The sequence below is a fragment of the Apteryx rowi genome, unplaced genomic scaffold, assembly GCF_003343035.1.
Source record: "Apteryx rowi isolate R43461 unplaced genomic scaffold, aptRow1 scaffold_297, whole genome shotgun sequence".
Lineage (NCBI taxonomy): Eukaryota > Metazoa > Chordata > Aves > Apterygiformes > Apterygidae > Apteryx > Apteryx rowi.
The window spans coordinates 909,082-936,969 of NW_020449385.1; the positions used below are offsets into that span (position 1 = coordinate 909,082).

General features: G+C 40.0%; 1 protein-coding gene across 4 annotated transcripts in view; it reads left to right on the top strand.

Moving 5' to 3' along the window:
* The first annotated feature begins 8,166 nt into the window (after positions 1-8,166).
* The window catches only part of TMEM131 (transmembrane protein 131), a 107,777-nt gene continuing 88,055 nt past the window's right edge, over positions 8,167-27,888 (top strand). For 2 of the 4 annotated variants that reach the window (XR_003254131.1, XM_026069447.1), the window contains exons 1-2: positions 8,185-8,332; positions 26,870-26,931. Coding sequence is in view for 3 of the 4 variants with exons in the window: in XM_026069447.1 (XP_025925232.1) it covers positions 8,191-8,332; positions 26,870-26,931 (204 nt within the window). In the remaining variant the exon portion in view is untranslated. Of the gene's footprint in view, positions 8,333-26,869; positions 26,932-27,888 lie in introns of all 4 variants that reach the window. The other 2 variants (XM_026069445.1, XM_026069446.1) reach the window with 2 other exon arrangements.

Sequence of the window (27,888 nt, forward strand, 5' to 3'; positions counted from 1 at the left end):
GAAATTAGGTAGCTGCATTAAGCAAAAGATGAGAACTGTGTTGATAAGCCCTGCTGAGAGAGTAGTTATGGAAAACACAAGCACAGTGTCACACCACTGTGGTTTCACAGTTTTCAGATCAGAGCTAGCCCACATCCTGGCAGCTCAAAGCTAAGAGTGGACAAGCATCTCTCCACACCCATCCAGGTAGACATAGTCCCAGAAGTATGTATATGGTTCTTTAATATTCTGGAGAAGGCATCAGTGCCATCTGATACTCTGTCCTCTCAGGGCTCTCAATTCCTTCTCCCTGTTCATTCTGGTAAATGAAATCCTGCTTCCATCCTGTTCTGTGCTCAGATACCTTTACTTCAGTTTGGAGAGGCAGGGCTGACAGCTCTCCTGGTGCTGTTGGGAGAGCAGCACATGGATGAAGAACAGCTGGCTCATATTCAAAACAAACTTCACAAAAATTGACTACTTGTTCAGGAGCCTCAGTACAGGCTTCCTTGGTCCTCTAACCTACCGCAGCCCTTATCCAAGTGAGCGCTTCACCTTTTGAATCTTTCTGTACTCTGGTGTACAACAAAAAAGACTGGGATGTCTCATACCCAACCACATCTCAGATTATGCAGATTTGGGATTTGGTAGACACTAGATACAACTTCGCAAGACAGGAATGCATGTTAACCTAGTTAGGATGAGCCAGTTGTGGGAACTGCTGCTAATTCCTGAACCACCTGTTATATACTGTTTGCAGACTACTCAGCCCCACACTGTTATTGACCTCTCTTGCAGGAGCTGTGTTACTCCCACCCAGCTCAGCTGGTGGCACTTCTTTTTCTACCCTGGCAGGCCTGGCATCTGTGCTGAAGGGTGAAGGGGAGAAGACAACACTCATCAGCTCCCTACCTCTAGCCTCAGCTCCACAGACCCCACTCTTTCCCCCAGAGCCTACAGCACAGAAAAGACAGCACAGCATATTTTAAAAGAATGTGGGGAGGTCACAGATATATGTGGAAGATGAGAGAATAGACTATAGTACTATTCAAGTCTATATATTCACCTTGGGGCTAACTGTCACCCATAAATATCTCTGTATTGCTTCTTGGGAGCTTTTGTTCCCCAGTGTGACAGATGAGATAATAAGCACTTGGAGACATGTCAAAGTGATGTCAATCAATCTGCTGCAATAAAATATCTGGGAAGGTCTTTCCAAAGCTACAGAGCTGCACCATGAGAGTCTGCCCTAGCTTTAGATCTCATCTTTTTTTTTTCTATTTTGACATGCAGAACTGAAAGAGATGCCTACCCACAGCAGCAAAGGGGAAGTCAGCCAACAGTGAAGAACCATCATTTATACAATCCAACCCAGAAACAGAAATGAAAGAGACAGCAGAAGACCAAAAAAGAGGAAGTGCACACCCAAAGTCTATACCCAGAATGCCAGTTCTAATGATAAGATAGGCTACCTGAAAGGACAGGAAAATCCAGACATCCACCTACTCAGTCTTCATATCATGCAGCGTGTGACTCACTCAAGAGGGAGAAAACATGTAGAGGCTTCTCAAGGGTAGAAGAGAAGAAGCTGGTCATCAAACCCTTCAAGCTTCTCCAGAAGAGAGATTTTAAAAAGCTGCAAAAGAAGAGACATCGCAAGCAGAAAACACAGGAACTGATTCAATTATTTTCAAATTTTCAGCCATTAAATGAAATTCTACCATTAGAATTTCATCCTGCCTCATCCTGCAAGCTGATCTCCATGCATGGCTGTCTGTGACTTTACAGAGCCTCCTCTGAGGATCAGGGGCCCAGATAGCAACCAGAATCCACTGGTGACACTACCCCTGATGTGCACCCTCTGTGCATGCTTAATCTATAGCTCTATTGAGCTCATGAATTGAAATTAACAGCACCTCAAAATGCTCTCCTAATACTTAAGTATATCTGGGTTTTACGTGCATTGGAAGGTTATCTGGCACTGAATAAACTCCAGCCAAGAAATTCAGATGGAGGTGTCTGTAGTTGGGCTTCTGAATCCATGTGGAATACAAGTGGAAAAACAATCAAGTGTGCTATCATTTTCAAATTCCCATTAAAACCACTTGCACTTTCCTAGCCTGAGTATTAACTAGCATCTCTTCACCCAGGCATGAATATTATCCTCTGGCAATGGGACATCATTGCAATGTTGTTGGATATGCTCATCAAAAAAGATGCACATAGCTGAGTATATCACCATTTTGGTGGCATCCCATTTAACAGAAAGAACAGATTTTAATGATGTTTCAGCACTCAAAAAAGCTTTAGGAACTTAAAAATGTAGCCTCCGTATCTTTGAACTGAATAGGGTATTTGGCTGGTCAGCACTCAGCTCAGGCCCATTACTTTCCTATTTGTTCCTCTTTTTTCTCTCTTTCTGATGCATCAGTAGACTGCTTCTGCACTGAAGGGTACTTTTGCACTAGGTACCTCCTCTACCAGCAGAAAATCAACATATAGAATTCAGTACATTTATTACCTATTTAGCATGATTCTGTGGGTACCACGCTATGATACCATGTCAGCAGTCTTGCTTTTCTGCTCTGTAGATCAGCAAAGGCCCAAAGTATCTGTGAGAGGAACTCCTTGTTACAAAGTTCCAGCACTGCTATCTCTATGTGGAGTATGGGGGCAATAAAAATCACAAAATCACATATAAGCTATAATGCATGGAGCTAAACTGGTGTTGTAGTCTTTCACTACATTGGACTTTGTGGCAGGATCGAGCCCTTTGTGCTGTATCTCCCAACTCAGCTATGTCTCAATGCATAGCATGCCATGTGCTAGGTTGTGCACGAGGACAGTGATAATGCTTTAGGTCAAATAAGAGTGACCTGTCCAGTCAATCAACAGGGAAGGCTCATGTCACTGTGCTGTAGCTGGGCAATAACCATTTCCAGCCAGTCTCCTCTGTGTGCCTTCGCCTCTTACATGTCAAACTTATATGCCAGACACAACTCATCAGGTCAGCCTAGATCAGACCAACCAAGTCTGTTTGGTGCTGGGATCTCAGTATGAAAGGGAGGCTGCGATATTGCAGTTGCATTATATAGACGGAGCAGTAGGGAAACATGAAGTGGGAGTCAAATGAATGAAGCTAATGCTTATTGCAAACTGCTTTCCAGATATGTATCTATAGCAACAATCCACACCATAGTTCACAATAGTGCTACTACAGCTAAGGCTATTGCCATTAAAATACTGTGTAATTTCTTTGATTAGAGGAAACTGGCAAGCCAAAATCACAGAGAGTGTCATAGTTTTTACCGTGACAAAGCCAAAAGGAGGCTCTCACACGGCAAGCATGTTCAGTCAATCACCAGACCGATCAGGAATTGATCATCCCTTTCTCTGAGAAAATAATTTCTGGATCATTGCATTTAGTTCATAAAACATAAAATTCTTAAAGAAATGAATCATATTTTTTCTCATTGGGTTAACAAAAAAAAATTGTATAACATATCTTGGATTTTAATATATGTGTATGATCATATGACTGATTAGCTGAACAGAAAATAAAAAAATAAATAAAAAAAGCAAATTTACCACTATTTATCTCGAGAATAATGGAATGAAGCAAAAAGTAACAAGGGTTCACTGAAAATAAATCTTGTAGACAATCTTGAATATGAAAACTCCAATATATCATATCTACTCTGTTTTCTTCATGCACCAGTTTCACAACGCCATAAATAAAATGCTGGAAACAAAGCATTTCAATGACTTGAAGCTGGCACGGACAGTGAAGCAGGCTGAAACCCCCAGCCACTTGCCCTCAGCTGCAGGGCTGCCTTCAGCACACAGGTCGAGCCAGGGACCCGGAGCTGCAGAGTATCGACAAGTAAAAGACAAGCCACAGCTCCACAGAGCGGTAAACCCAGTTTTAGGGTGCCTAATACTATCTCAGAAATGCAGCCAAGTGATATAAAGCACTGAAGTGATGCAAACTCATTTTGGCAGCTCAAGCTTATTGAAACATTTCTGAAAGGCCAACTTTTCCCTAGCAGACTCCATGCTGGTATGTGCTACATTTCTGTGCAATCCATCATAACGTCAAGGCAAATGAGGCAATTTAAGGAACAGCAGCAAGAATTATCCGGAAGAGTTGCTTTATAGAAAAGGTTAAAAGAGCTAAACGCATCTAGTTTTGTTAAAGAAGAGGTAGATGGAGTCATGTCTCCAGTCAGCAAATACTTAAGTAATGCAAACCTTAAGGTTGGGGAGGAAATATTTAGGCTTATACATATGGGAATAAGTAGGAGTAATGGAAAGAGGGTGGGGAAAGACTGAATATCAGAAAATCTTGTTGTAAATGAAGTGCAGAACTTGTGCAAATTTTTCAAAGGAAGTGGTGGGAATTCTTTCGGTTAAGTCATTTAAAACAGAACTTGAAAAAATACTAATAGATAAACTACCAAAATTAAGTCTGTACTGGCAGGAAAGTTGATTGGATGATCCGACAAGCTCCTTGTTCCCCACTTCTTTCTTTCCTTGGTTTATTTTCATGGCAGTAAGATTTAAAGAACCAACTGACCATTCAAAACATTCACTAAAAGCAAAGAGAGAGTCACCTGGGCACATTCTCTACAAAAGTCTCCATGCCAATTTAAGAGGCTGCATTTCCCACCGTAAGTTGCTGTCCCCCCAGCACAACTTGTGAAACGCACCCCATGAACATTTCTCACTGATTTCAGCGCAATCATCTGGGTTTGGTCGGTCTCTTACAGAAGAGGTGACTCTCTATAAGAGAGAGAGGCAGTTTTAACATTTGATAATGGCTTTAGGAATCTGACATATAACCTCTAATGAATACCAGCAGTTTAAGAGGTTATGGCTTCCAACTAACCGCTCTGTCATTCCTCCAGAAGTTTCTGCCTCTGTAGCAAAGATGGCAGAACAGAAACTGCTTATCTGTATTTTAGCTGTTCTGGTTCCTTGCCTAGCAAAGCAGTTTAAACTGTTAATGAAGATCACTTCCACAACAGCTGGAAACCAACACTAGGGGTGTATTCCTATTCCTATCAGAGGAATATTTTAAACTGCCATAGCTCAGTAAATATTGCAGTCTTTAGATATACACCTTTTCACTGAAGGTGGACAACCAACATAAGACCATATCTCTTCTGGTATTCAATTCACTGTTTTTTAACAATCATGCTAACAAAGCTGACAATCCCTGCAGAATTAGGAGTATACCTGTGCATTTTGAAGTTTTTGTGACGCATCCTCCAGTAGAATTGGGCATTTCTTCGTCTCTCTGACTAACCAGTTGCTGAATTTACTGGCTAAGTATTCTTGCGATTTCTTTTCATCAACAGAAGTACATTTCCATAAGAACTATATTCTATGTCCTGCTATAATTTATTATAGGAAATTATTCTCTGCAGTATAAGAATTGTGCTTTAAGAAAAAAGTTCAATAGGATAGTAATACTGCAATAGGAACATAATACTGCAAGATCCAAATGTTGATATTTATATACACTGCCAAGCAATAATAGTAAACCAATAATAAACCAAGCAACTTGCAGAGCCTCAAACATTTATGAAATAATATAATCCAGATTAATTCAGAAATAAATTAACAGAATGCTTTTTGCTTTATCATATACAGACATTGAACCATATTGTATTGTTTTTTCTTGCACAGAACTCTTGACTGAAAACAGTGGGAGTTCTGGACAAAGATGAAAGGAAGAATATGTACTGCAAGCTATTTGTTTTCTACACATCTAATAATAACTTTTGAGAAAGACATTCAGTATACAGAACATTTTAAAACTGCCCTTATTTTTATGCTGTAAGGTTTAAGATACATACATTCCATAATGGTAGGACTCACAGTTGTTCTCTCATTTATTTCATAGCCTTTTTTTTTTTTTTAATAACACACAGTTGGCACTTCCATTTTTACTCTGAGGCAGATTTTGCCATCCTTACATCTTAGTTTCATTAGTGTTCCCATTCATTTTAATGGGTAGGATGCTCTGCAGCATGAATTAGGGTGAGAAAGTCAGGCTGTTCAGTTGTGCAACACTGGATTTAAAATATAGAGAAGTAGAAAATTGCTGACTTCTTTTCCAGAAAATAATGTGCACAGTAAAAGCCTAGATAAGAAGGTAAGTTAAAGACCATACAGGGTCTACTATGGCAAACAAGCAGCACTAACTACTGTTTGTCTTTCCAACTTCTTTACTTAGATTTGGTTGTGCTCCTTGATGTGCATACCTATCCCCCACAGAAGTCAACATGTGGGCTTCTGCTCACAGGCTTTATACACACCACGGTTTGGGTGGTTCTGAGAACTGTTAACACAGACTCATCTTCCTAAGTCACCAATTCAGATACATCCTTTCTCAATGCAGTGATCAAAAGATTATGCAGTTTGAGATATTAGGATTTACACAGAAGCCTTTAATTTGATTCTTCACACAACGTATCTTCTGGAAATGATCACTGCTGCTGGGGAGGGCTTTGACCCAAGTTTTCTAATTTTCCATTTTTCCCTTGAAAATAAACCTACTTGACGCAGTTGCCTTAACACAATAGAACAATGACCTAGAGAATTTCAAGGTGTCTTCAGGGTGTTCTGACAATAGAGAACAGTGTATATTATGATTGTGTAAGAGCCATAATAAATGTTACTCACTGTTGTTATTTAGGTTGTGCAGTGGCCAGTCCCTTTGAGACTCTGAATCTATTGTGCTATATGAAGCTATTATGCTACTGTGGCTGCTAAAATATGACCATGTGTTCAAGAACTTAAGACTCAACATAAGTCTCTTGCAGTTAAGTGAATGATTAAAGGATGCTGCATGACACTTTTTACTGTAAAAAATTTAACTCAGTTCCTCATGAACAGAGACCATTTGTACTACGGATTGTTCCCTCTGCCACTTTATCTGAGACGACCTTGGCAGTATCAGTCCCGATCCTGGGAAGCTGCGATCCAGAGCAAGTTACGACTGCAGTTGGCATCGCTACTGGAGGCCTCACCATGTAGAGCCACAGTGCCTATGTGGAATCAAAACTCTTTTCAGCATCGATGGAAAGCACGCGTTTGCCAGTGCAATGTTGTGTCCATTTGACAGATAAGCAAGTTCAGATTTATAATAACACACACTTTGTCTTATCCCAGATTTAATTCCTACTTTTGACCGAGACCCTACAGCCAATAAACACTGCTGAAACACAAAGATAACAGGAGCATGCCTTTCCTCAGCGCAGGTAAATGCGTATTATCACACCCTTGCTCTAGCATAGACAGGGCTTGACACTGTGCCTAAAGCATGCGATACCTCCCTTTCCTCTGATTTTATGGTCTGTGCGCACCCTGTGCGCCAGGCCACGCGCGTGGCTCTACAGCGGGCAGCGCCTGGCCATGGCGGGGAATGGCCAAGGACACAAACGTCCTTCCCGGGAGGCCGTTCCCCGCTCCGGGCAGCAGCAGGCCCGCAGCGGCCCAACGGCTGCAAGGTGCCCGACTCGGCCCCGCACCGCCCTCCCGCGGCACCAGCGGTCGCCCGGGCGGCGCCGGCGCTGCACACGGCGGACAACAGCCCCTACACCCCGCCCCCCCTCCGGCCGCGCGGCCGCCATGGCTGAGCAGCGCGTCGCCCCGCGCCACCATCTTGAATGAGGGCAAGGGGAGGTGCCGCTGCGCTCCACGGGAGACAGAGCGACGCCAAGCCGGGAAGAGAGGGGGAACAGAAGAGTAATAAAAGAGACGGGATTACCCCGCCGCGAACAGCTAGCACTTGCAGAAGGCGTAAATTCAAATCTTTTTTTTTTTTTTTTTTAAAAAAAAGCTCCACTCCGAGCTTTCTCCCTTGCAGGACAGGAGGGAAAGAGGCGGCTTGCCCACACTTAAGATGGCACTGCCTTCTGCCCTCGCTCTTAACCCCTCCCCCGCAGGCCGGGGCGGGGCGCGGTGTCGGCAGGTATGCGCCCCTGCGTGCGCGGGCGCGCGCACGGCACCGCCCCCTCCCTTCCTTTCCCCGCCCCGCCCCGCCCCGCCCCGCCCCGCCCCGCCCGTGAGTGACACATGCGTCAGGAGACGCAGCGCGCTCCGGGGCACCCGCCCCCGGCCCCGCCCCTCCCCGAGCTCCTCCGCGCGCGCGCCGCGGCCCGGCCGGAGACACGGTGGACCCGCACCGGCTGCGGCAGCGCGATGACGGCGCGGCGGGAGGCGGCGGCCCGCTCCCCCGGCTCTGCCTTGCCTCGCGCTGGCAGCTGGGGKGCTGCGTGGCGCGGCGCGGCGCTGTGCTTCGCCCTCGCCGTGCTCCTCCACACGGCCCAGGCCGAGAAGGAAGGTGAGACCCAGATTTCTCTTCCTTTCTTTTTCTCCTCCTCCCTCCCCACCCCGTCCGGCGGCGGCGGGTCGCGGCCGTTGCGGGGCCGTTGGGCGGCCGCACGCGGGGGTCGCGGCGGTTGCCAGTCGGGCTCCGCTCGCCGCTGTGTCGCGCCCGTCACCGGCGCGGGGGGCGGCGGTGGTGGCGGCGACGGGGAGGGGGCGGCTGGTAAAGCCCGCGGCCTCGCTGCCGTTTGCCCCCTCGCCGAGGCGGTGCGGGGCCGCCGGCTGCCGGGACGGCGCGGCCCCCGCTGCCCGCGTTGCGGCGCCCCTGGCACGGTCCCCTCCGCCGCGACTGTCGGGGAGGCCGTGGTGCCCTGGCGGGGGTGCGGGGGTCTTTTGGGGGAGGCGGGGGCCAGTCGCTGCCGTTGCGGCGAGCTCGGTGGGGTTTTGTCCTCCGTGACAGCGGCGGGGATGGAGCTGGAGCTGCCCTTTAAAAAGGGAGGGAGGGGGGAGGCTTCCTTGCGTTGGGCTGGTTTCCCCGCGGCAGGCTTCCAGCAGGAGGCTGAGCCAAGCCAAACAGGCGGGCAAACTTCCATGAGAAAGGGGGAAAATGCATGCCTCAGAGGTGACAGCGAGCCCCCCTTTGCATCTTTGAACTTCTGACAGGTGTTTGACGCCTTCCCAAGGTCGATGGTGTTTTCTCCAAACTTTAGTGAAAGTCAGACAGGGACTTTTTAACTTCTAGTCTTTTGGCACATTGTCTTTTTATTGTGGTTTAACAAGGAAAAAAAAGCCCCAAGCAAAACACCTAAGCCTATTGTGCAGCATTGCTGAGAAGAGCTTTCAAGCATTTCCAAGGTGCAGACTCATGGTGTACTTACAAGCGTGGTTGTGTGGCAGTAGTTAAAAAGCAACATATAAATGTGGTGTCTTACAGAGTAGATGAAACATATTGACTTCAGCTGACATAAGAATTTATTTTTCAAGCAAGTTGCTGCATTAGAGCAGGGTGTATTTGGAGGAGATTGAAATGTATCAGGTCAGATGGATTCTGAGAGGATGAAACAGAATAAATGTAAAAAAGAATAAGGGCATGGAATACAACTTCAGAGAGGAGGCAGTGGTCATGTTTCTAGACCAGACTTGAGGGAAGAAATGGATCCTAAGGACACATATCAGAATAAAGGTAGATAAGCCTTTCAGTTTCCTAATGAAGGACTCCACTTGAGTAACTGTCTAGTAACTTGTTTTTACAGATATGATGATATTAAATTGATAATAAAAACAATCAATTCTGAATTACAGTCTCTCTTGTTCACTTGACTTTGTCTTCAGAGAATTTAACACTGGCATTTAAAAATATTATGAAGAAGATTCAGTGTTCTTAGTGATGGGAATTTGTAAGCCTGTCAGTTCAGTCTCTGGTGTCTTGTGGTGTTGTTTAAATGCAAACACTTAAGAAATAGTTATTTCTAAGTCTGATTTTTGATTGTGTTCATTCACATGTGTAATAGCTTACATGCTTATATGAAATTTGTCAATGATGTCGTATACCAATATGATGGAATTGATTCATGTCCTAAAAGTTGTGATAGCCAGGGCTGTAGTCTGGCTTTGTTGATTTATAGAGAAGACACTGCTTTTCCTCTACAGACTGTGTTGGCATTCCTAGACAAACAAAGGCAGTTTTAGAGTCACAAAGTGTGAATGGATATGATTGAAGCCCTTCAAGAAAATGGCATAATTTATACTGATGCCATTTCTTTTTATTGATACAGTTTATTCCCTGAAATTTCTTAGACACATTTCTGTCATTTTCACAAAGTGAATTTGATTTCCGTAGTGAACACTGATTTTTCAGTCTCTTCTGACTTGTGACGCTCAATTTTTTTGCAATTTTCTACTGCTTGGGCATAGACTCTGAGTAGTACATTTAAGCTGACTAATAAGTCTTGGTTTGGCTGTTTGTTTATTTTTTCTCTTGTGGACCCCTTAGAAGAATTCCTTGACAGCCTGCATCTGTGGATCACAGGCTGAAAACTGTGTCTTGGAGTCCTCCTTTTGTTGAGTGCAGTGCCTTTGTGTAGCCCTGAATAAAAAGACAGTGAAGTTTTAAAGCAAAACTCTTCAAATAGTGACTTCTGAGATCCAGTCCCACTGATCTTAACTACAATCTAAATGCCATTCTGCAAGGGGCAGTAAATGAGCATAGAGAAGGCAGGACCAGTTTGGATAGTGTGCCTTTAGAGCAGGATAGGGGCTCAAAATGAGATGGTAGTTGGGAAGAGAGGAGGAGAGTATTTCTGGCTCTATCCTGCAGTACCTTAGCTTCTACCAGATTTAGTCAAGTCAGACACAGTAAAATACAGTAATAAAAGTTCTGGGAGTAAGGATATAGTTAGGAATATCCTTTCCATCCCTTGTGTGGACATACATGCCTCGCTCCAGCTGCAGGAAGGAAGCCGTGGAGAGGGAATAGAACTGAGGTTGTGCATTCTTGGTCCAGTCCTCTTTCTATACTGCTGAGTCCAAGGTGACTAGTAAGACCCAGTGCAGTATGTTTTCAGAAAATGCTACAGGAAAAAATTGATAGGAACAGATACTCACATGTATGAAAGGAGAGAGAGAGGAACAGATCAGAATGTCGCAAATGAAAGTGGAAAAATAAAGGTGAAGGGCACTATTTTCCTCCCACCTTGAAGGTATATGAGAAGGAGAGATTGGGGGAAGGCGCCGATGCACTGAAGGGTAATTCTTGCTTCATGCTCCTTTGGAGAAGACAAGCAGGAGTTGTTTATGGAGCCATCACAAGTAGGAAGAGAAATGATTCTGGAGTACTCCAGATTCACATGACTACTTTCGCTCCCCAATCTTAGTTAGTCCATGGTAAAAAAAATTTTCCCATTACCCACTCTCCCCCCCCCACCGGGAGAAAAGTGATAGTGATGTACATTGTGTCTGGCTAGAGAAATAGAACTTGAAGTGTCTCATTTCTTAACAAACACAAAAGCAGAGAAAACTGTATGCAGACTATCCAAAAAACTTAAGCATCAGTTTCAGACTAAACATTGATGTGACTTTTTTTTTTTCTTCCCCCTAGCTGAGTCCTTAGTGCACCTGTATTACTGAAGAATGAGTAAGATTGAAAGTTGTTCAATCGTTTGTTTTTTTCACTTGGGAAGTCAAGGAACCCATAGCAAAGGAGTTAAATGACAGGAAGAAAATTGTGTATTCAGTCTTGAAAAGCCTCTTGCCATCCAGGAGGGACAAAAATATAACTTAAGAGTTTCCTTTGCAAATACATATGATTTGCAGGCTTTTTGTAGGCTTGTCCTTTCCTAGTGTAATTGTCACATTCTATATTGCCACATGGATTGAGGACAACTTTCTGTTTGTTCTTGAGAGTTTTTTGGACGCCAACCTTCTAGGTTTCAGGATGAAGGAAGCCATAGTAGTGCCAGAGTCCTTATGGTTAATATTATGTTTTGAAGACAAATGTAAATAGGAATATATTTAAGTAGAAGTCAGAACATGTTTGTTTTAGATTCGTCTTCTCTTACTATTGGATGTGGAATAGTTTTCATACAGTTATTGGCATACTTTTTTACCCCCAAGAATTGTTTTGTTTTTGTTGTTTTATTCATACTCAGTGTATAACTTTCTAAAAAATTTCTTCACCTTATGCAACAGCTATTTTTTACTGCTTTTTATTTGGACAACTGACTAAAAGCTGGTTGAGACTATTTTAATAGTTCCCATATACAAGACTGATGCAGACAGAGCAAGACTGTTTTAGGCTAGGTTCTGTCCCTGACCTTTGAAGTTACAGCATATGCTGGATCTGGGAAAAACTTCTTTTTAAACATCCAGATCTGATAGGTCAGTCAAAATGATTAATATTGTTTTTTCTAAAGCTTGTCAGATTCTCTACTAGCATCCTAGAAACTAAGACGATTACTGAGCGTAAATGGTAGCTGAAGTAATCATGGAAGAGTTGAAGCATGGTCTCGTCATTAGAACAGTGCACTGGGATGCTGGAGATCTGGTTCTATTTTTGCCGTTCAGTCTAACCTCAGGCAAGTCACTTTCTTTTTTTTTGCTTTTTACTAATATCTAAAATAGCAATCCAGGATACTTTGTAAGAGTATCAAAAGCAAACTAATGATTGGAAGGTGATGTGGGAGAAAGCTTATATGCTTAAAATAACATTATAAAAATCTCTTCACATATACTGCTCGTTTCTCATATCCTGCTGTCAAAACTAATATAAAGCATGCTACCATTTATTTTAATGCTAATGTTTTGACCCTGACATAAATCAAAATACAATCAGAAAGAATGACCTCAATTAAACTGAAAACACTTTAACAGCTGAAGTAACACGTCAAAATCTTGAATGATGTGAGGAAAATACAGTGAGAATAAAAATTGACCATGCTGTTTTGCTGTGTTCTTGAAACTAAGTATGGGAGAGATGATTAGGTTGTACTGTGTCTTTCTGCTCTCATGAGTGATAAATATTAACCGCATGCTTGGATAAAAGATCTCAAAAAAGCACTTGTTTGCAGAATCTTTGTGCTTTGAGTTTAAATATGAGGAAAAATTATAATACAATGGACAGGAAGTTGAGACCCCCGTAGTCTCTATGGGCTGTTGTGTAACCTTGAAATGGTCACTATTCCCTCCTCTGCATCTCTTTCCCCCCTTCACCTGTGTCCAGTTATATTGCATGTGTGAGGCAGACTGAGAAACCTTCACCTGTGGAGGTCAATTGAAGGGTACTGTGCTACAGTTCAGGGCCTTGATCGTAAACTCTCCAAGGAACTTGCTATCTATTTGTATAAGGTCTGACACAATGAGGCTTCTCCAAACTTTGCAGAAGTCTATAGGCATTACTTTATTTAGAGCTTTCAACTGTGCTTGTTGTGACTGATTGCCAGTACTGCCGTATTGGATACGTTTGCATATGCTGAAATTTCAGCTGTCTGCAGTAAACTTGGACATTTGCTGTGTATCATTTGTATCTCAAAACCTAGCCAGTTCTGCTCTGCTTAAAACTATACTTGTTATGATTCAATGGTGATATCTACTAAGTTTACAAGTATAAATAATCTTTCAAACTGTAAACTTGGTAAATCAGCTAGGAATTTGAAAATGAGCGAATGACATTGCAGCTCATGCATAACCAGCAGTAAAAGTTCTGTGATTGAAGTACAAGCTAGAACTAGTTTGGTTTGTTCATGTGTTTATGCACTCAGCAAGAATAAGAGTCAATAAAGACTTTTTTATTCTTTTTGCTATTAACTGCTATCACGCGTGGAGCCTCTGACTTTTCTCAGTCTGTAGCATGAACTTAACTGTGTGTACCATGAGGTGTGAGACAGTGTCTTTTTAAGACAATTTGGGGGGGGGGGTAAATCGTGATAATTCATGGTAATCAGTGGAGGTACTCAAAACTGGACTGCACAAGGTCTTGAGCAACCTGCTCTAACTGGACCTGCTTTGTCCAGGAGGTTTTGGCTAGATGGCCTCTAAAGGTCTGTTCCAACCTATGGGATTTTGTGATTCCAAAAGGTTAGCACACTGGATACTTATTAGAGAAGCAAGTGATTCCCATTTGTTCCTCTGTGGTAGTCGCCAAATTCAAGTTTAAAATAAAGTTATTTTTAAAAGCCTTTCTGTTTTTTGCAAAAAAAATTTGTTGGTATTAGGAATCAAAAATGCTGAAATAGTAAGTTTCAGGATGCAAAATTCTGAGATGAGATTTTCCTGCTAAACTTACCAGATCTGTCTTCTCACTAAGAGTATCATAGAGGTGCTTTTAATACCGCTCTCTCCTCTTACTACCTGGCATGCATAGCAGTTAATCATCTGAGAACAACTTGAGTTGTACTGTAGCTATTGAAATGGCTTTAAGGGTACCTGGATGAAATTTAATAGAAGGCTGTATACAGGAAATGAAACTATGTACCTAAGAATTTTTTCTGTCCATGTACTGTATGAAATTACAAAATGCTGTTTGAAATAACTGTTTTAGCTTACTCTAATACAGCATGCTTAGGTTCTTAAAGATGAAATTATTTGACCAATATATCAGTTGCATTTTCTTCATAAAATGATCTGTCTTCACAATGATGCCTTAAGGCTCATTGAGTATTCTTTTTGGTTGAACATCTGGATCTGTGTTGGACTGTACAGTTTTGGTATCTAATAGAACGTGCACAGACTTTTTTTAAAGGTTATTTAAACTTTGAAAAAATCAAATCAATTTTTTAAAGTTATTTAAATCAAGAAGTACAGCTAACAATGGCATTGAACAGATTAAATCACTGTTTGAGGGAGCGATGATAGAATAGGGGACAAAGTTGCAAACAAGCATGAGAAGGATAATAGTACTGATATAAATCATTTGAAAATCTTCCATTTCCACTGAATCTTCTATGTACCCACTATTTATCAACTTTGCTTTTTAAATCTGTAGATCTGAAGTACGATAGAGGAGGGTGCTGGTGAATGGAAAAAAAAAGATGAGAAAAGTTCTCAAAGGCAAAGTTTTAAGAAAAGATATTTTAGCTTTTAAAAGGTTTGAAAGTTTTGTCCTTTCCTTACAGGCTTGCTCTGCTGGAAACATCTCCAGGTAGTCTGTTCCTCAGTGTGAAATTGGATGGCTTCAGCATAGTTTTATGTGACTGGCTTACAAAATATCTTTATATTTGTAATAGATAAGTTGCAGACTGAAAATTTCTGTCTCAGATTGAAGATGGTAGAAGATACTGATATTGAGATAGGGTGAAGAAATGGGCTATTTTTCATGGCTTCTGCTTCCATTAGGGGATTTTTGGGTCCCCAATTTGAGTTCTTGATATAGTACATTAAATGGATTTAAAAGCTGGTTATCTGAAGCTTGTAAATAATTAAATATGAAATTATCCAGCAAGACAGAAAAAGACCAATTTATGAATTGGCAGTTTGCACCAAAATACTGTACCAATCATGGCAGGCAGAATTTAGATAATAATAAAAATTATCCAGGTAACTTGATAACTGCGGGGTATTTGATTTTGGGTTATTCCCAGTAATGGTTCATGTTCTACCTTAGAGGCTGATTACAGGTGGAGCTGCTCATGGCTCTATCCTGGGACATGTCCTGCTTAATATCTTCGTCATTGATCTGGAGTTGGAGTGCACCAAAATCTAGAGAGCAGTCAATATGCTCAAGGGCACAAAGCAGATTGCAGCTCATAGGAATATCTGTAAGACAGCAAAATTCTGGGTTGCTGTATAACTGCCTGGTGAAATCGGTGCTATAGTAAAAGTAATTCAGATATAATTTAGCCAGAATCAGAGTTGTAATTATGCTTTCACTCAGGATAAAAGATGGAAACTAATAAAGTAGGGTTTATTTCTCCCCTAGCTTTTGTTTTTCTTCTGGAAAAATTTGTTTCAACAGGAATATTTGTATCCCATCTTGAGCATTAAGGATAATATAGCCTCTAGTTTCCATTTTTGCCAGCTGCTGCTAATATGACAATAAACTGGATCATGGTTGTCATGTTAATATACTAGTTTAAAGGTGAATTAAGGTAATACTTAACAAATGATCCGTGCTACTCATGTATCTGAGGAAACACTGAGAGATCTGCATAGTGAATGTTGCCAAGTTTGGCTCTTTCTTTCTTGCAACAAGGGACGTGGACTACTTGGTCATACTGGAATTCATTTTCTTTTTAGACTTTTGCCTGGCATTCTGGACTGTCTGTAACTCTGTCTTTGCAGCCATCAATGGGCAGTCTAGAGGTACCAGCGATTACCAGTATTTAGTGAGACCCTTGCTCTGACTATCCTGCTATTTAATTCTGTCAGAGGTGATAGAAAACACTGAGACTCTTTGTGCCCTCTGAACTGCTGCTGCTAAGTACAAGAAGGGAGGGAAGATGTGGGGAGAGAGAGAGAAAAAAGAAGCTTTTCTATTGTGATAGAAATATTGCACATAGCTTGTCGGTTGCTTTTCGTATGGCTTAACCAGATCGTGATTTGCCCAAATAGCTTTGCCTAACTTTATCTTCCAAAATAATGAAGATGATCTTGCTTTTGGGGAAGCCTGGTTATGTTAGATGCTGACAGAGAGATCTTTTTCAACGACAGAGATTGAATCTTTATGGATGAAGTTACTCTGTCAATTAGTAGTACTGAATATCATTATCTGATGGAGGAGGGCTGAAATAAATTTCCAGTTCATCAGGGAAAATTTGATCAGAGTTCTAGTTCTTGACGAGTCCCATGAATTCTTCCTTTGATTAAATTGAATTTCCTAGGGGAAGAGACATTAGAGGAAGGAACACAGAAATGAGACACAGAAATAAGGGATGATTTAATCATGTTTTAAAAGTACCTATGTCAGAAAAAAGAAAATCTAGTGATGAAGGGACTACTTAAGCTAGCAAAGGGGTGCATGTTTAGGTTGAGAATTGGTGCTAGGCATGTCAACCTAGAAACAAGAGGTATTTTTGAGTGAAGGTAGTTAACTCTTGGAGCAACTTAGTGATGTGGAGATTCTCTGGTACTTGTCATCTTTGAAGCAGAATTAGATGTCTCTTGAAAAGACGTTATGTAACTTAGCCTAAGAACTTAGAATTGTCGGGTGAAATTCTGTGATCTGTGTTAGCAGGATGTCAAGCTAGATCATTGAGCAGTTTCTGAAAGAGTCTGACCGGAAGAGATTGTCTATTTACTTCTGAGGGGTAACTGCTTCCGAGGTATTTTGAGTAGGGTGAACTGAATTTCTTCAGTTAAACATGCTTCAGCATTTCATTTCCAAATTCTTACTTGCTCTTTTAATTTCTTATTAATGATTTGTTTCCTTTTCAAAGACTAGAATTCTCTTATTTTCATTCTTCTTGCTTTGTCTTTTATCTTTTCTTTTTTTTTTTTAACTTGCTGCAGTTGTTCTTCTCTACCCACTTTTTTTTTCTGGCTTTATCAGGCATTGCAGCCTGCTTTTTCCTGTTGGTCTGTGTTCCCACATTACAGCTCATCAAACTGTTTTGCTAAACAATTAATAGGTAGTGTTAATGCCACAGCATTATTATTAAGGCCCTTCCTACCTTTTCTTGACTTCTGATTATATTTATAAGCTTTGCATTGTAGTTGATAAAGCATTATCTTGCTGTTCTTTTCCTTGTCCTCCAGGCTAAAACCTGTTTCCAGTGGACCCTTGAGTAACAGTAGCCACATGAGCACAGACAGGGTGGAGAGACTGTGCTCCTCTTGCCTCATGAATCTTTTCTGCAGCTGTAATTTAGCCTTATACAAGTTGCAAGTGTTATGCAGCAAAATTTAAATTAATGTATTGTCCATGTTCAGTAGTTGTTCTATAAATTGATGCAGTTCCACTCTGAAGAGTGATCCCACAAAAAAAGTGTGGGACGGGGGGCAGAATCCTGTCACTCAGTAGGCCACTGTTGCACAGTTGTTAATATTGGTTGAGTTTAGCAACACAAAGCATAAACTGTAGCTTGTAGCAATTTGGGAGTAGGGGTTGAAAGCTGAGCAGTTGCCACAGAGCATAGCTATAGCTTTTATCTGATTGCATTCCCATTGCCAGAGAGACATTATTTACATGTTGGGATGTTCAGTATGGTGCTGTCTTCTTCCTGTTCTGTGGGGTTTTTTTGGAAACTCTGAAAATCCCATCCTCCTTCCTCTTTTCTACAGAGCAGAGAACAATTCTTGTTCTCTGTACAGGTTTATTATGGTCATTAATCAACCTGGATATATCTTCTAAGCCGCTCTTTGCACTGTGTGGGCACAATCCCTTTTTTGAATAAGTGGGTTTCATAGCTCTGTTCTGTGGCTGATTTCATAAGATTGCAAGTTTGGAAGGCTGACATTAATGGTAATACTTAGAATTATTGTCAGTTAATGCTTTGTTCTCTGGAGGCTGCAGAAGCTATAGACTGACTGTCGTTTCTTGTAAACTAAGTATTAGCTATTTTTATATGCCAAAAAGGTTAGAATTCCAATAGATCCAAATCCTCTCTGAAGAAATAAATTTGTAATGCTATATGAGCAATAAAACTTATAGCCACAATTGAAAGTTTCTGGACTAAAATTGAGAACTGAAGTGAGTAAGAAAATATGATGAAGACTAAACATAGCTTGGAGTGGCTTTTCCCCTTTCTCACGGCAGGAAGAATTGTGTTGTTTTGGTGCTAGTTCAAATTCCTTTTATGTCTGTGCAAGCTCAGTAAAGACAAATTTATAGAGATATAAATGCTAATTTAGCATATAGAATCACCACCATTAAAATGACTAAAAAGCCATGATCAATTTGCATGGCCCAAAACTGGAGAGAAGAGGTTATTCTCAGATGTTGGGTTTCCCCTTTTACTTCTTTTTGACTTTTTATCTCCCTTTTAATGATTTGGGAAAAGTTTCCATCAGTGTCAAAATATTGTTTCTTTGATTTCAAAAGAATATGATCCAGATTTTTTTCCTCTAGGTATTTTGAGAATTATTTCTCCTTTTTTTTTTATTATTTAAAAATAAGTGTTCTCGTGTCCTTCTAAGATATCTTCATGAAAAAAAAAAAGAATCAGATATTATTTCTTGAGAAGCATTTTGGAGCCAACAGTTAAATATTTGTGGGGAAAAAATATTGAAATATTTAACAGTAAAACACCAACTTGATGAAAATGTTTTTTAGTAAGTGTTTTAAAGCATCTAGCATCTGTTAAAGTAGCATTTGATTAAAAAAGGAAGTTTTATGAAATTTATTGCTATCATTGGAGATTCACCATTTTGGTCAATGGCAGATAACTTTTTAAGCTCTTACCCTAAGAAGAGAGTTTAAAATAAAAGTTGCTGTAGCTGAAGTGGATGAAAATGAAAATTTCTGTGAGGGAGGAATATAGGCTGAGTACAGAATAAGCACCTGAAAAGAAGGGTATTTAAATAAAGGGTAGTTCTTTTTTTTTCTGCTAAATGGTAGAAATTCCATCTAGAGTAATTTTTTCTTAAAAATAAATAAATAATGAGGAAATGTGAAAGTTTGGCAGCTCTGACATCTCCAATAAGAATTACAGAATCACAGAATGGTTGAGGTTGGAAGGGACCTCTGGAGATCATCTAGTCCAACCCCCCTCCTCAAGCAGGGTCACCTAGAACACGTTGCACAGGATCGCATCCAGGCGGGTTTTGAATCTCTCCAGAGAAGGAGACTCCACCACCTCTCTGGGCAACCTGTTCCAGTGCTCTGTCACCCTCACAGTGAAGAAGTTTTTCCTCATGTTCAGATGGAAGTGTCTGTGTTTCAGGTTGTGCCCGTTGCCTAGCGTCCTGTCGCTGGGCACCACTGAAAAGAGTCTGGCCCCATCCTCTTGACACCCTCCCTTTAGATACTTGTACACACTGATAAGATCTCCTCTCAGCCTTCTCTTCTCCAGGCTAAACAGGCCCAGCTCTCTCAGCCTTTCCTCATAGGAGAGATGTTCCAGTCCCCTAATCATCTCTGTAGCCCTTCGCTGGACTTGCTCCAGTAGTGCCACATCCCTCTTGTACTGGGGAGCCCAGAACTGGACGCAGTACTCCAGATGTGGCCTCACCAGGGCTGAGGAGAGGGGGAGAATGAAGACCTATCTGCATCCCTTCTTGAACTAAGCAGTAGCGTCTTTGTGGCCTATATTATGAATCATAGTTATGTTGTCACTTTCTGTTCTGTGGCTAGTTTTTTAAATCCGAATTGATAACTGAATTACTAAAAAAAAAAAGAGAGAGAAAGAAAAAAAAAAAAAAAACAACAGCAAAGACAGCAGCCTTAACTGAGGGGGAAAGATGAGTGGATAAAATGAATGTAACATGACAGCTATCTTTATTCTACTAGGGAAGAGCCTTGCTGTATAAGGAAAACTAGCCTGCAGCTTATCTTGTATCTGTATCTAAAGACAGAAAAGATGCATGAATAAGTAACTAGTAGGTTATATAGACTTAGTTGGGAAGAGTGTATACACTCAAGTGCCTGCTGTTGTGTATTTAAATATAAATTATTTGACCCTTCCCCCTCTCCCCCCCACTGTGGAATATGGGTTGTGCACTCAGGCATTGCAGTGCAAGTGATCCACTGTAAGTCTCTGTTTGTTTATCTTGTATTAACTTGGTCATATGCCTGTGCATATGAACTTACTTGAGTGTATAATGCTTAAAGTCATAAAAGTTAATGTTTATAATCAGTAGTGCAAAATGGTGTTTTTAATGAAAATTCTGTCTTTTTTCTTATTTAGCTTAAAGTATTTGCTTTTTGATTTTACATGATGATTAAAGTGCATTAACTAGGAATGTTTCCATTTCAGCTGTCTAATATCTAAACAGATAACAAAAATTTAGCAAGCTGGCTTTTTTGTAGGGATGGTAATTACAATCTTTAATAAAGAAAAGAATGAATATGTTTATATTTGAACAGAGTTAAAAGGAAATTATTTTCTGCATGTGGTCTTTACTGCTTTGTGCATATTTACTGTCTTGGCTGTGGTGGTTCTTCCTGAGCTCTGTTGGAAATGCAATCCATTTCCCTTCCTTATGGACCACTGGAAAAGAAACAAGCCAACTAGCTACATAAGTGCAATAGGATTTAGCTGGAAAGGAAGCCTGCTGACTAGTGATTCTTTCCCTGAGCCTGTTGTCTGATGTTCACTGGCTCATGAGAGGATGATCGTCTGCATTTCCAGTGAACGGTCACTGATTAGGAAGTAGGCAGAAATTCAGGCTGAGAGCTAAACTCACTCTCCCATCTTGGAGAACAGGCCTTTTCTTGAACAGCTGTTATTGTGTTCAATGCTGGACTGAGATATGTTTCCTGAGGCTTACCAGGCTTTTGTATTCTTGAAAGCGATAAAAATGGTTGTTGGCATTACAACTTAATACTATTTTTCTTTCTGTGTGGTATTTGATTTTTTTTAACTATGCAAGCTCCCTTTCATAATAATGTTATTTTATCATGATATACTCACCTGTCCTTGAGTATTTCACATGCTGTTCAATTTTCCACTGTTCAGGATGATTTAAATTATGTGATTGTGCATAAGCAGTTAATTCATACTCAGAGCTCTGAAACCAACTTATCCAGTTTTAGTTGTGCTGTTTAACCGGTAGTGATACAAATGCTGTAATTAGAATTACATAGACAGAAGCGAATGACATTCAGCTCATTGTAACTGGTTCATGTGGTTATAGTGAGTTTGAAGGGAGCTTAGTCATTCAGACAAAGGGTTAGAAATTGGACTTAAAAAAAACTTAAGATAAATTAGGAGAGATTTAAATTATCAATCTGTCCCTATTTTAGTAAACTGGAAAACTATTTCCAGAATTTGGAGAAAATTCAGAGAGTAGATGATACCAGGTTCTATAAATAAAACTCCTAAGAAAATTAGCAAATTGGTTTAGATAAGACTTAAGGGAGAAAATACTTTTTGCAAGCATGTAAGAGCAGATATAATGATGACTAACATAAAAATAAGTGAAGACACAGCATTCTGGAGTAGCTGTTCCAGAACTAAGTAACATTTCAGAATAGTGTTCGTACAGGCATAAATTCCAGAATATACATTTCTATTGAAATGAAGAAATTGACAATGCCTAAATTAATGCAAAACTTGCAAACTCATCTTAAAAATCAGGTTTTAGTTGGCCATAGGCCTCATATCGATGAACTATTGAGATTTTTTTTTTGTCATTATGCACCATTATGGCATATTTAGGCATCTCCCATTATCTGCGAGTTTATTCTGTTATGCCTGATTCAGGCACATCTAAGGACTGGTGTTGGCTAAAGTGATTATGATATTAATGGGTGGTGTTGGTGCTTTTTGTTTTGTTGTTTTATTTAAAAAGAGTTTGGAAAGGCTTAGAAAATGCTCTCTAAAACGGGGGAGGGAAAGGTGATTTGGAGTAAGTTGAAAGACCTGCATTCATTAGCCCTTTTCTGGTATCTTTTATGTTTTTTTTTCCATAGAAAAGCTGACTAAAGCACAGAAGTTACCTTTTAAAGGCTTTAGGTTGAAAACAAAGAGAAAATGAAACCTAACATATTTTTAGCATTTGCGATTGCTTATTATATCATTTCTTTCAATAGTGAGCTACTGTCTGAAAAGAGGAAAACAAGATGTATAGGCTAGAAGCTGAAGAAATTTGACTCTAAAATCACTTCATTTCCTAGCAGTGAGAGTGACTGATATTGTAATGGGTTCTCATGAACTTGATAAATTTGTTCCTCGGGAGTCCTTGGAAGGATTAAGTCTTAAATAAAAAAATAAAATAAATAAAAGGATCTCTGTGCCTTTTGGAAGAAATTATTCTGTTCAGAGTAGGGGTGGAAGAAAAGAGATCAGATGATTTTGCTAGCCTTGAAATCTGTGGGTTTGAATCTTCATCCTTTTTCTTTTTTGTGCCCTGAACATTTAAAGTTTGACTAATAGCTATTATGATCAGACTTCAGGCTTCAGGACTTCAATTACCTGTAGGGTCAGGAAGAAATTATTTTCCTAATGTGTAATTTGGCTTCTTGGCTGCTGATTTGTGCAGTGACAAATTATGCTGTGACAGCTGAAATGCTCCCTACCCCAAATGTATGTTGTGCTCCTCTCTTAGCAGTTGCCAGTCATGTGGCAGTGGTGACTGAAGTGGCACACTCAGCAGTCCCTAATTTGCTGCAGTTTACTATTCCAGAGTATTAAAGGAAGCTTGCTGATGTTTTAGAAATTGGCTATGGCATTAGACTGATTATGGATGGTGTCGGCATGGACATTGATAAGGAGCTTTTAGGGGAGAAATTGTCAGGGATTTCACAGAAGCAATCATCTTTCTCTGGCATAGGGGATGCCTCACCAAATGACATCGTTTGGACATACTTTTTACTTAATTGCTTGCAGGGTCTTTTGGCATTGATAATACCCTATTCTCTGTTGGTGGCACATACATTTTGTATAAAAGAACAGAAAATACTCTTTTGGGGCTTAAACAACAGAAATTCATGAACTTAGCTCAGGTACTACCAGTGCAAGTGGTGAAAGCAACAGCTTCTGTTTCTGAAATGGGAAAATACTCTAAGGAAGAGTTCAGCTATTCAGGTAGCATCTGCCTTTCACTTAGAGAGGACGAAAGCTTCTTCAGTGATCAATATTCAGCATTTTCAGAGCTCCTTGTACAGGAATTTGGACAATTCTTTGACTTGTCAGTGGAGGTTTAAAAAAAAATTTTTTTTTTTGGCCTCATTTGAAGGAGATGACTTGTTACTTCATCCTGAATCATGAGTCTGAGGAGTTGGTTGTAAACCCAAGCTTTAATCTCACAAAAGTGTAGGTATTTACTTGCCATTTCCTTGCTTTGATGAAGTCACTGATAAAGTAGAAAGAATGACTTGAGAGTTAGTCAAAAACAGGTAGAAAGTGTAACCACAGAAGCTTCCTCACACTCTGGCTTGAGGTGCAACTGCTGTGAAATGGCCAGCAGCCAAGCTTTGCAAGTGCATCTGACTTCACCTGGCACTAACTGTCATCTGCTCTCTGAATACATTTCTTAAATGATATAATGATGAAGGGCGCTTCCGTTTAACCGTGTCATCAACTTAAAATGTTCTGTAACATCAATTGCTTTGTTCTTAAGGTATACTAAAGATGAAAACAGCTTGGGAATGGCTGAGAAAGCTTGTGGGTTTTACAGAAGGGCTGCCTGCATTCAAGCTGCTTGGGTACAAATCTTTGGCTAGATTCTGTGAGCTTCTGCATGTGTTATGCTTATGGAAGAATTGTTGCTGCCTTCTCTTCTCTGTACCTACAGTGCGTCATATTTAAAACAGGAAAAGGCTTCAAGAAGAAGTTAAGAATCTGTAATTTGATGTAAAAGCTAGGTGCATTTGGAGAAGTGTCCTTTTGCGTTTTACTGATTGTTGATAGATTAGGAAAACAGAAGCTGTTTCCTAATGATTTTTTGCTTGTGCCTGATATCATGATTAAGTTTTATATGTTCTTTGTTCCTAGAGTAGAAAACTAGAAAACAAAAATTACTAAAGAGCCCATCCTCACAGGCACTTGATTCCCCTTGACTGGTAGGACGGAGTGTTCTTATTCATGAATTCATTTATCAAATGGTATTTGTTAAACTTGCTTTAAATCAATTACTCTAGCAAACATAATTTCATACTAGCCTTCTCCCTTAGCTGTTATGGTGGGAGGATTCTCAACTTTTAACTTTTTTTTTTTTTTTTCACCTAGCATTTCAGAGCTCCCTTTCCTCGTTTTTTTTGCACTGAAATTCATGTATCAACTCTTGGATACTTTTAAAGGCAAAATCAAACAATGACTTGAATGTCTTACGTATGTATTGGCGCTTAAATGAACAAGAGTCCACTTGTTTTTTGTTTCTAGGATTAAACTTGAAACTGACAGATCTGCTCTGGTAATTGACGTTTTAAAAGCCCAAATCTTGGTGAGCTTCAGGACTTGATATTCTTACAGCTGTTTGAATGCTTTTTTTGTTTTGATCTGTTTTTTGTTTTTTGGGGTTTTTTTGCTTTTTTTGCTTTTGCCTGATGTTCTGTGTAGTTCTTCAATATAAATGAGGGACAAAAAAACCAATTCTTAGATTAAGGATAACTTCTGTGTTTCAAGTTTGGAAATCATTAGGGTAATAACAATAAATATACAAAAGTAATTCAAAGATATTGCTGACATGAGTGACTACCACTCATGCCCCTGTGAACGTACTGCAGGACATACATATTGTTTATAATCTGAGCCCTCCTCCCCTTTTGCAGTTATTTTTACACTTCAGCACAAGCCGGGCTGTTTTCTCAGCCTTGTATTGTTCAACTTTTCAAGCTATCACATTTCAGAAATCTAAAGTAAAGTAATTATATAAAATTTTTGTCCTTTTCTTTGCATACCAAAATAAACTTTTTCTCCTGAAGTAGACACTGTCAGTTCTGTTTGAGACCACAAGAGCAATCCTTGTTTTATATTATGTTTCATATTACAGAAGTAGAAGTGAAGTTCTGGAGCATGTACCTTTTAGGAGAAGGTACCAAAATGTGGGGAAAGTTAGGGACCCAGAATAGGATTTGCAAAAATTGATATGTTAAGTAGCACAATGAATTTTGGGTGCTGAATGAGGTATCACTAAGACAGCCAGTGAGGAAATGTTGGGGACAAAAATGTGTTCTAAAATAGTGTTCCTCTGTGTGTTGGGTGCCTTTATTCCATCTGTCAAGAGTGCCTTTGTCTTATTTTTGATCTTTGAAAATAAAGCACTTCACTTTCTTTTAAAACGTTGTAGAGGCAAGTGCAGTGTGGGTGACCTTGTAATAATTGTATTTGTTATAACACTAACCTGTAAAGTGGGAGGTGAAGATTCAAATCTCCTTTTTCAGACTGGGGTTCAAATATCTTTGGGAAGCACACAGTATGTTTCTGTGTGCTGTGACACCTTTAACTCTTCCGGTTGAAGCTGTGCCCCTTTGCAGAAAGGGTTGTGTGTTCTCACTCTCTAAACTTAAGCTAAGTTAATGGTAAAGACAGTAAATGCAAGAAGGTGGGAGAGGAGAGGAGGAGTTATTTATAGTTTTGGGGTTTTTTCTTTCTGTGCTTTGAGTGTTCTGTATTTTATTCCAAACAGTGTGGTTGGTTGGTTGGTTGGTTTGTTTTTTGCTTGCTTGCTTCTATTTACTGAGTGAGTAGCCTTTTGGGAAGTGCAACTTAGATCTMTTTGAACTTAACTTTTCATTTCTAACTCATGTTCACTCTTGAACTGATTGTTTTATTATACAGAATGGGCAAGGTCCTTATTTCTCTGTCCTTAAAAGAAAGTAGCATTCTCTGCTTTTTGAGGGGAATGGAAGAACTATTGCTTGACCAACCATTTAGAGGAAATGACTGGAGGAGCTTAATTTGTGGATCCTGTATGTGATTGAGGGATGAACTTTTCACTGAGTAGACTTCCACTTCACATGAAATTTCTTGGTGCATACTTTTCAAATGTTTCAAATTTTATTATGCTGCTGTCAAGATGGAGAGACTTGTTGTCATGTTGATGATTAGGGAGCTGACGGAATAAGGCTTTCCAGGTTTACAGTTATGTTATAAAATGTAAAAATGGAACTTGGATTTCATTTATAAGTGTTGAAATCTGTTATGAGTTTAGGTGTGTTAAACTTACTTCTTTGGGTGTACAGCTCTGCATTTGAACATAATCAGTCATATTAGTTAAAATACTGAATTAACTTGGCACAGCCAATCTGGAAGAAGTTTTTCACTTTGGAGTTAAACATTTTTATGCCAGAAGACTGATTTGCAAAGTATGTTGCTTATTAATATCAACATCTTGGTATGAGACCTCTTAGAGGATAATTAACGTCACAAACTGTGTGCGAGTTCACTGTTTTATTAGGCTTTGCACTGCTGCATTGGGTTGTCGTAGGAGCAGCAGATTTAGATATTTAAGTTGACTTTGTTAACTTTATTACCAAAATATTTTTCTGTAAATAACTTAGTTTTTTTGTCTTGCTTCACAGCTTTCATCCAGTCAGATGGCATAATAGAAATGCTACGTTTCGATGAAGGAGACCTATTGCAGGTATGTAGTTGCAGAATAAGTTACCTCAAGTAGCAGTGTTATCCCCCTCCTTTTGGTAGCTGCTTTTTGAAACTTGTGGGTGAGTGAATTTTTGAAGAAAGGCAACCATGGAACTTCAGTAAGTCCAAAAACTTCTTGGCCTTCTAGAGTTATTTTCAACAGTATATTTTGGTGTACTCTGAGGTTCTGGTTCCCTGGTCTTTCACATCAGAAAACTGATGGAGTTTGCCACAGGTTCAGTGTGCCCTGTTTGTCCTGATTTCTTTTCCAGAAAAAATTGGGGCTGCTTTGTGTATGAGACTTACCTTGATATAATGTTGGAATGCAATTGGATAGCACAGCCAGAGAAACTGAGACATGCTGTGAGATTCTGTAATCTTAGAAGTAGCCTTTGGGACCAAGTCACCACTGGGTTTCAGGAAAGTGTGAATTACTGCAGTGAGGTAATTGGTATTGCAAATATGTATTTTCCAGGTATAATGTTACCATTCTTTTTGTCAATGAAAAATGGCTTTCTTTTAAGATAAAACAAACTAAATTGTAACTTTAAAGAGTATATACTAATATTTTGAGATGGTGGCAGTAATTGGGATAAAAGACATAGGAACAGGTCAGTTTTTGGCTTAATACTTAGGGTTACTGGGTTCTGAAGTATAATGGTTCCACTATATTTAAGGAAGAACTGCAGATTTTCTGTCATTTAGTGTTGGCAGTCTAAAGTCTGATTTTGTTTTACTGCAGCCTACTGGGTAATCAAACTGTATAGTGTAAGCAGTATTATTATTTCTTGACCAAAATTTGATACGCTTGCGTTTTGTGGATTGTATTTATGTTGACGATATCTTTTGTTAAAATTCCCTTACGTTGTTAGCCCTGGTAATTGAGAGGGAGGAGAGGAGAAAGATGCAGAAAAAAAGCATTTTTTTTTAAATGATTAGAACATGTGTTATGTGACTC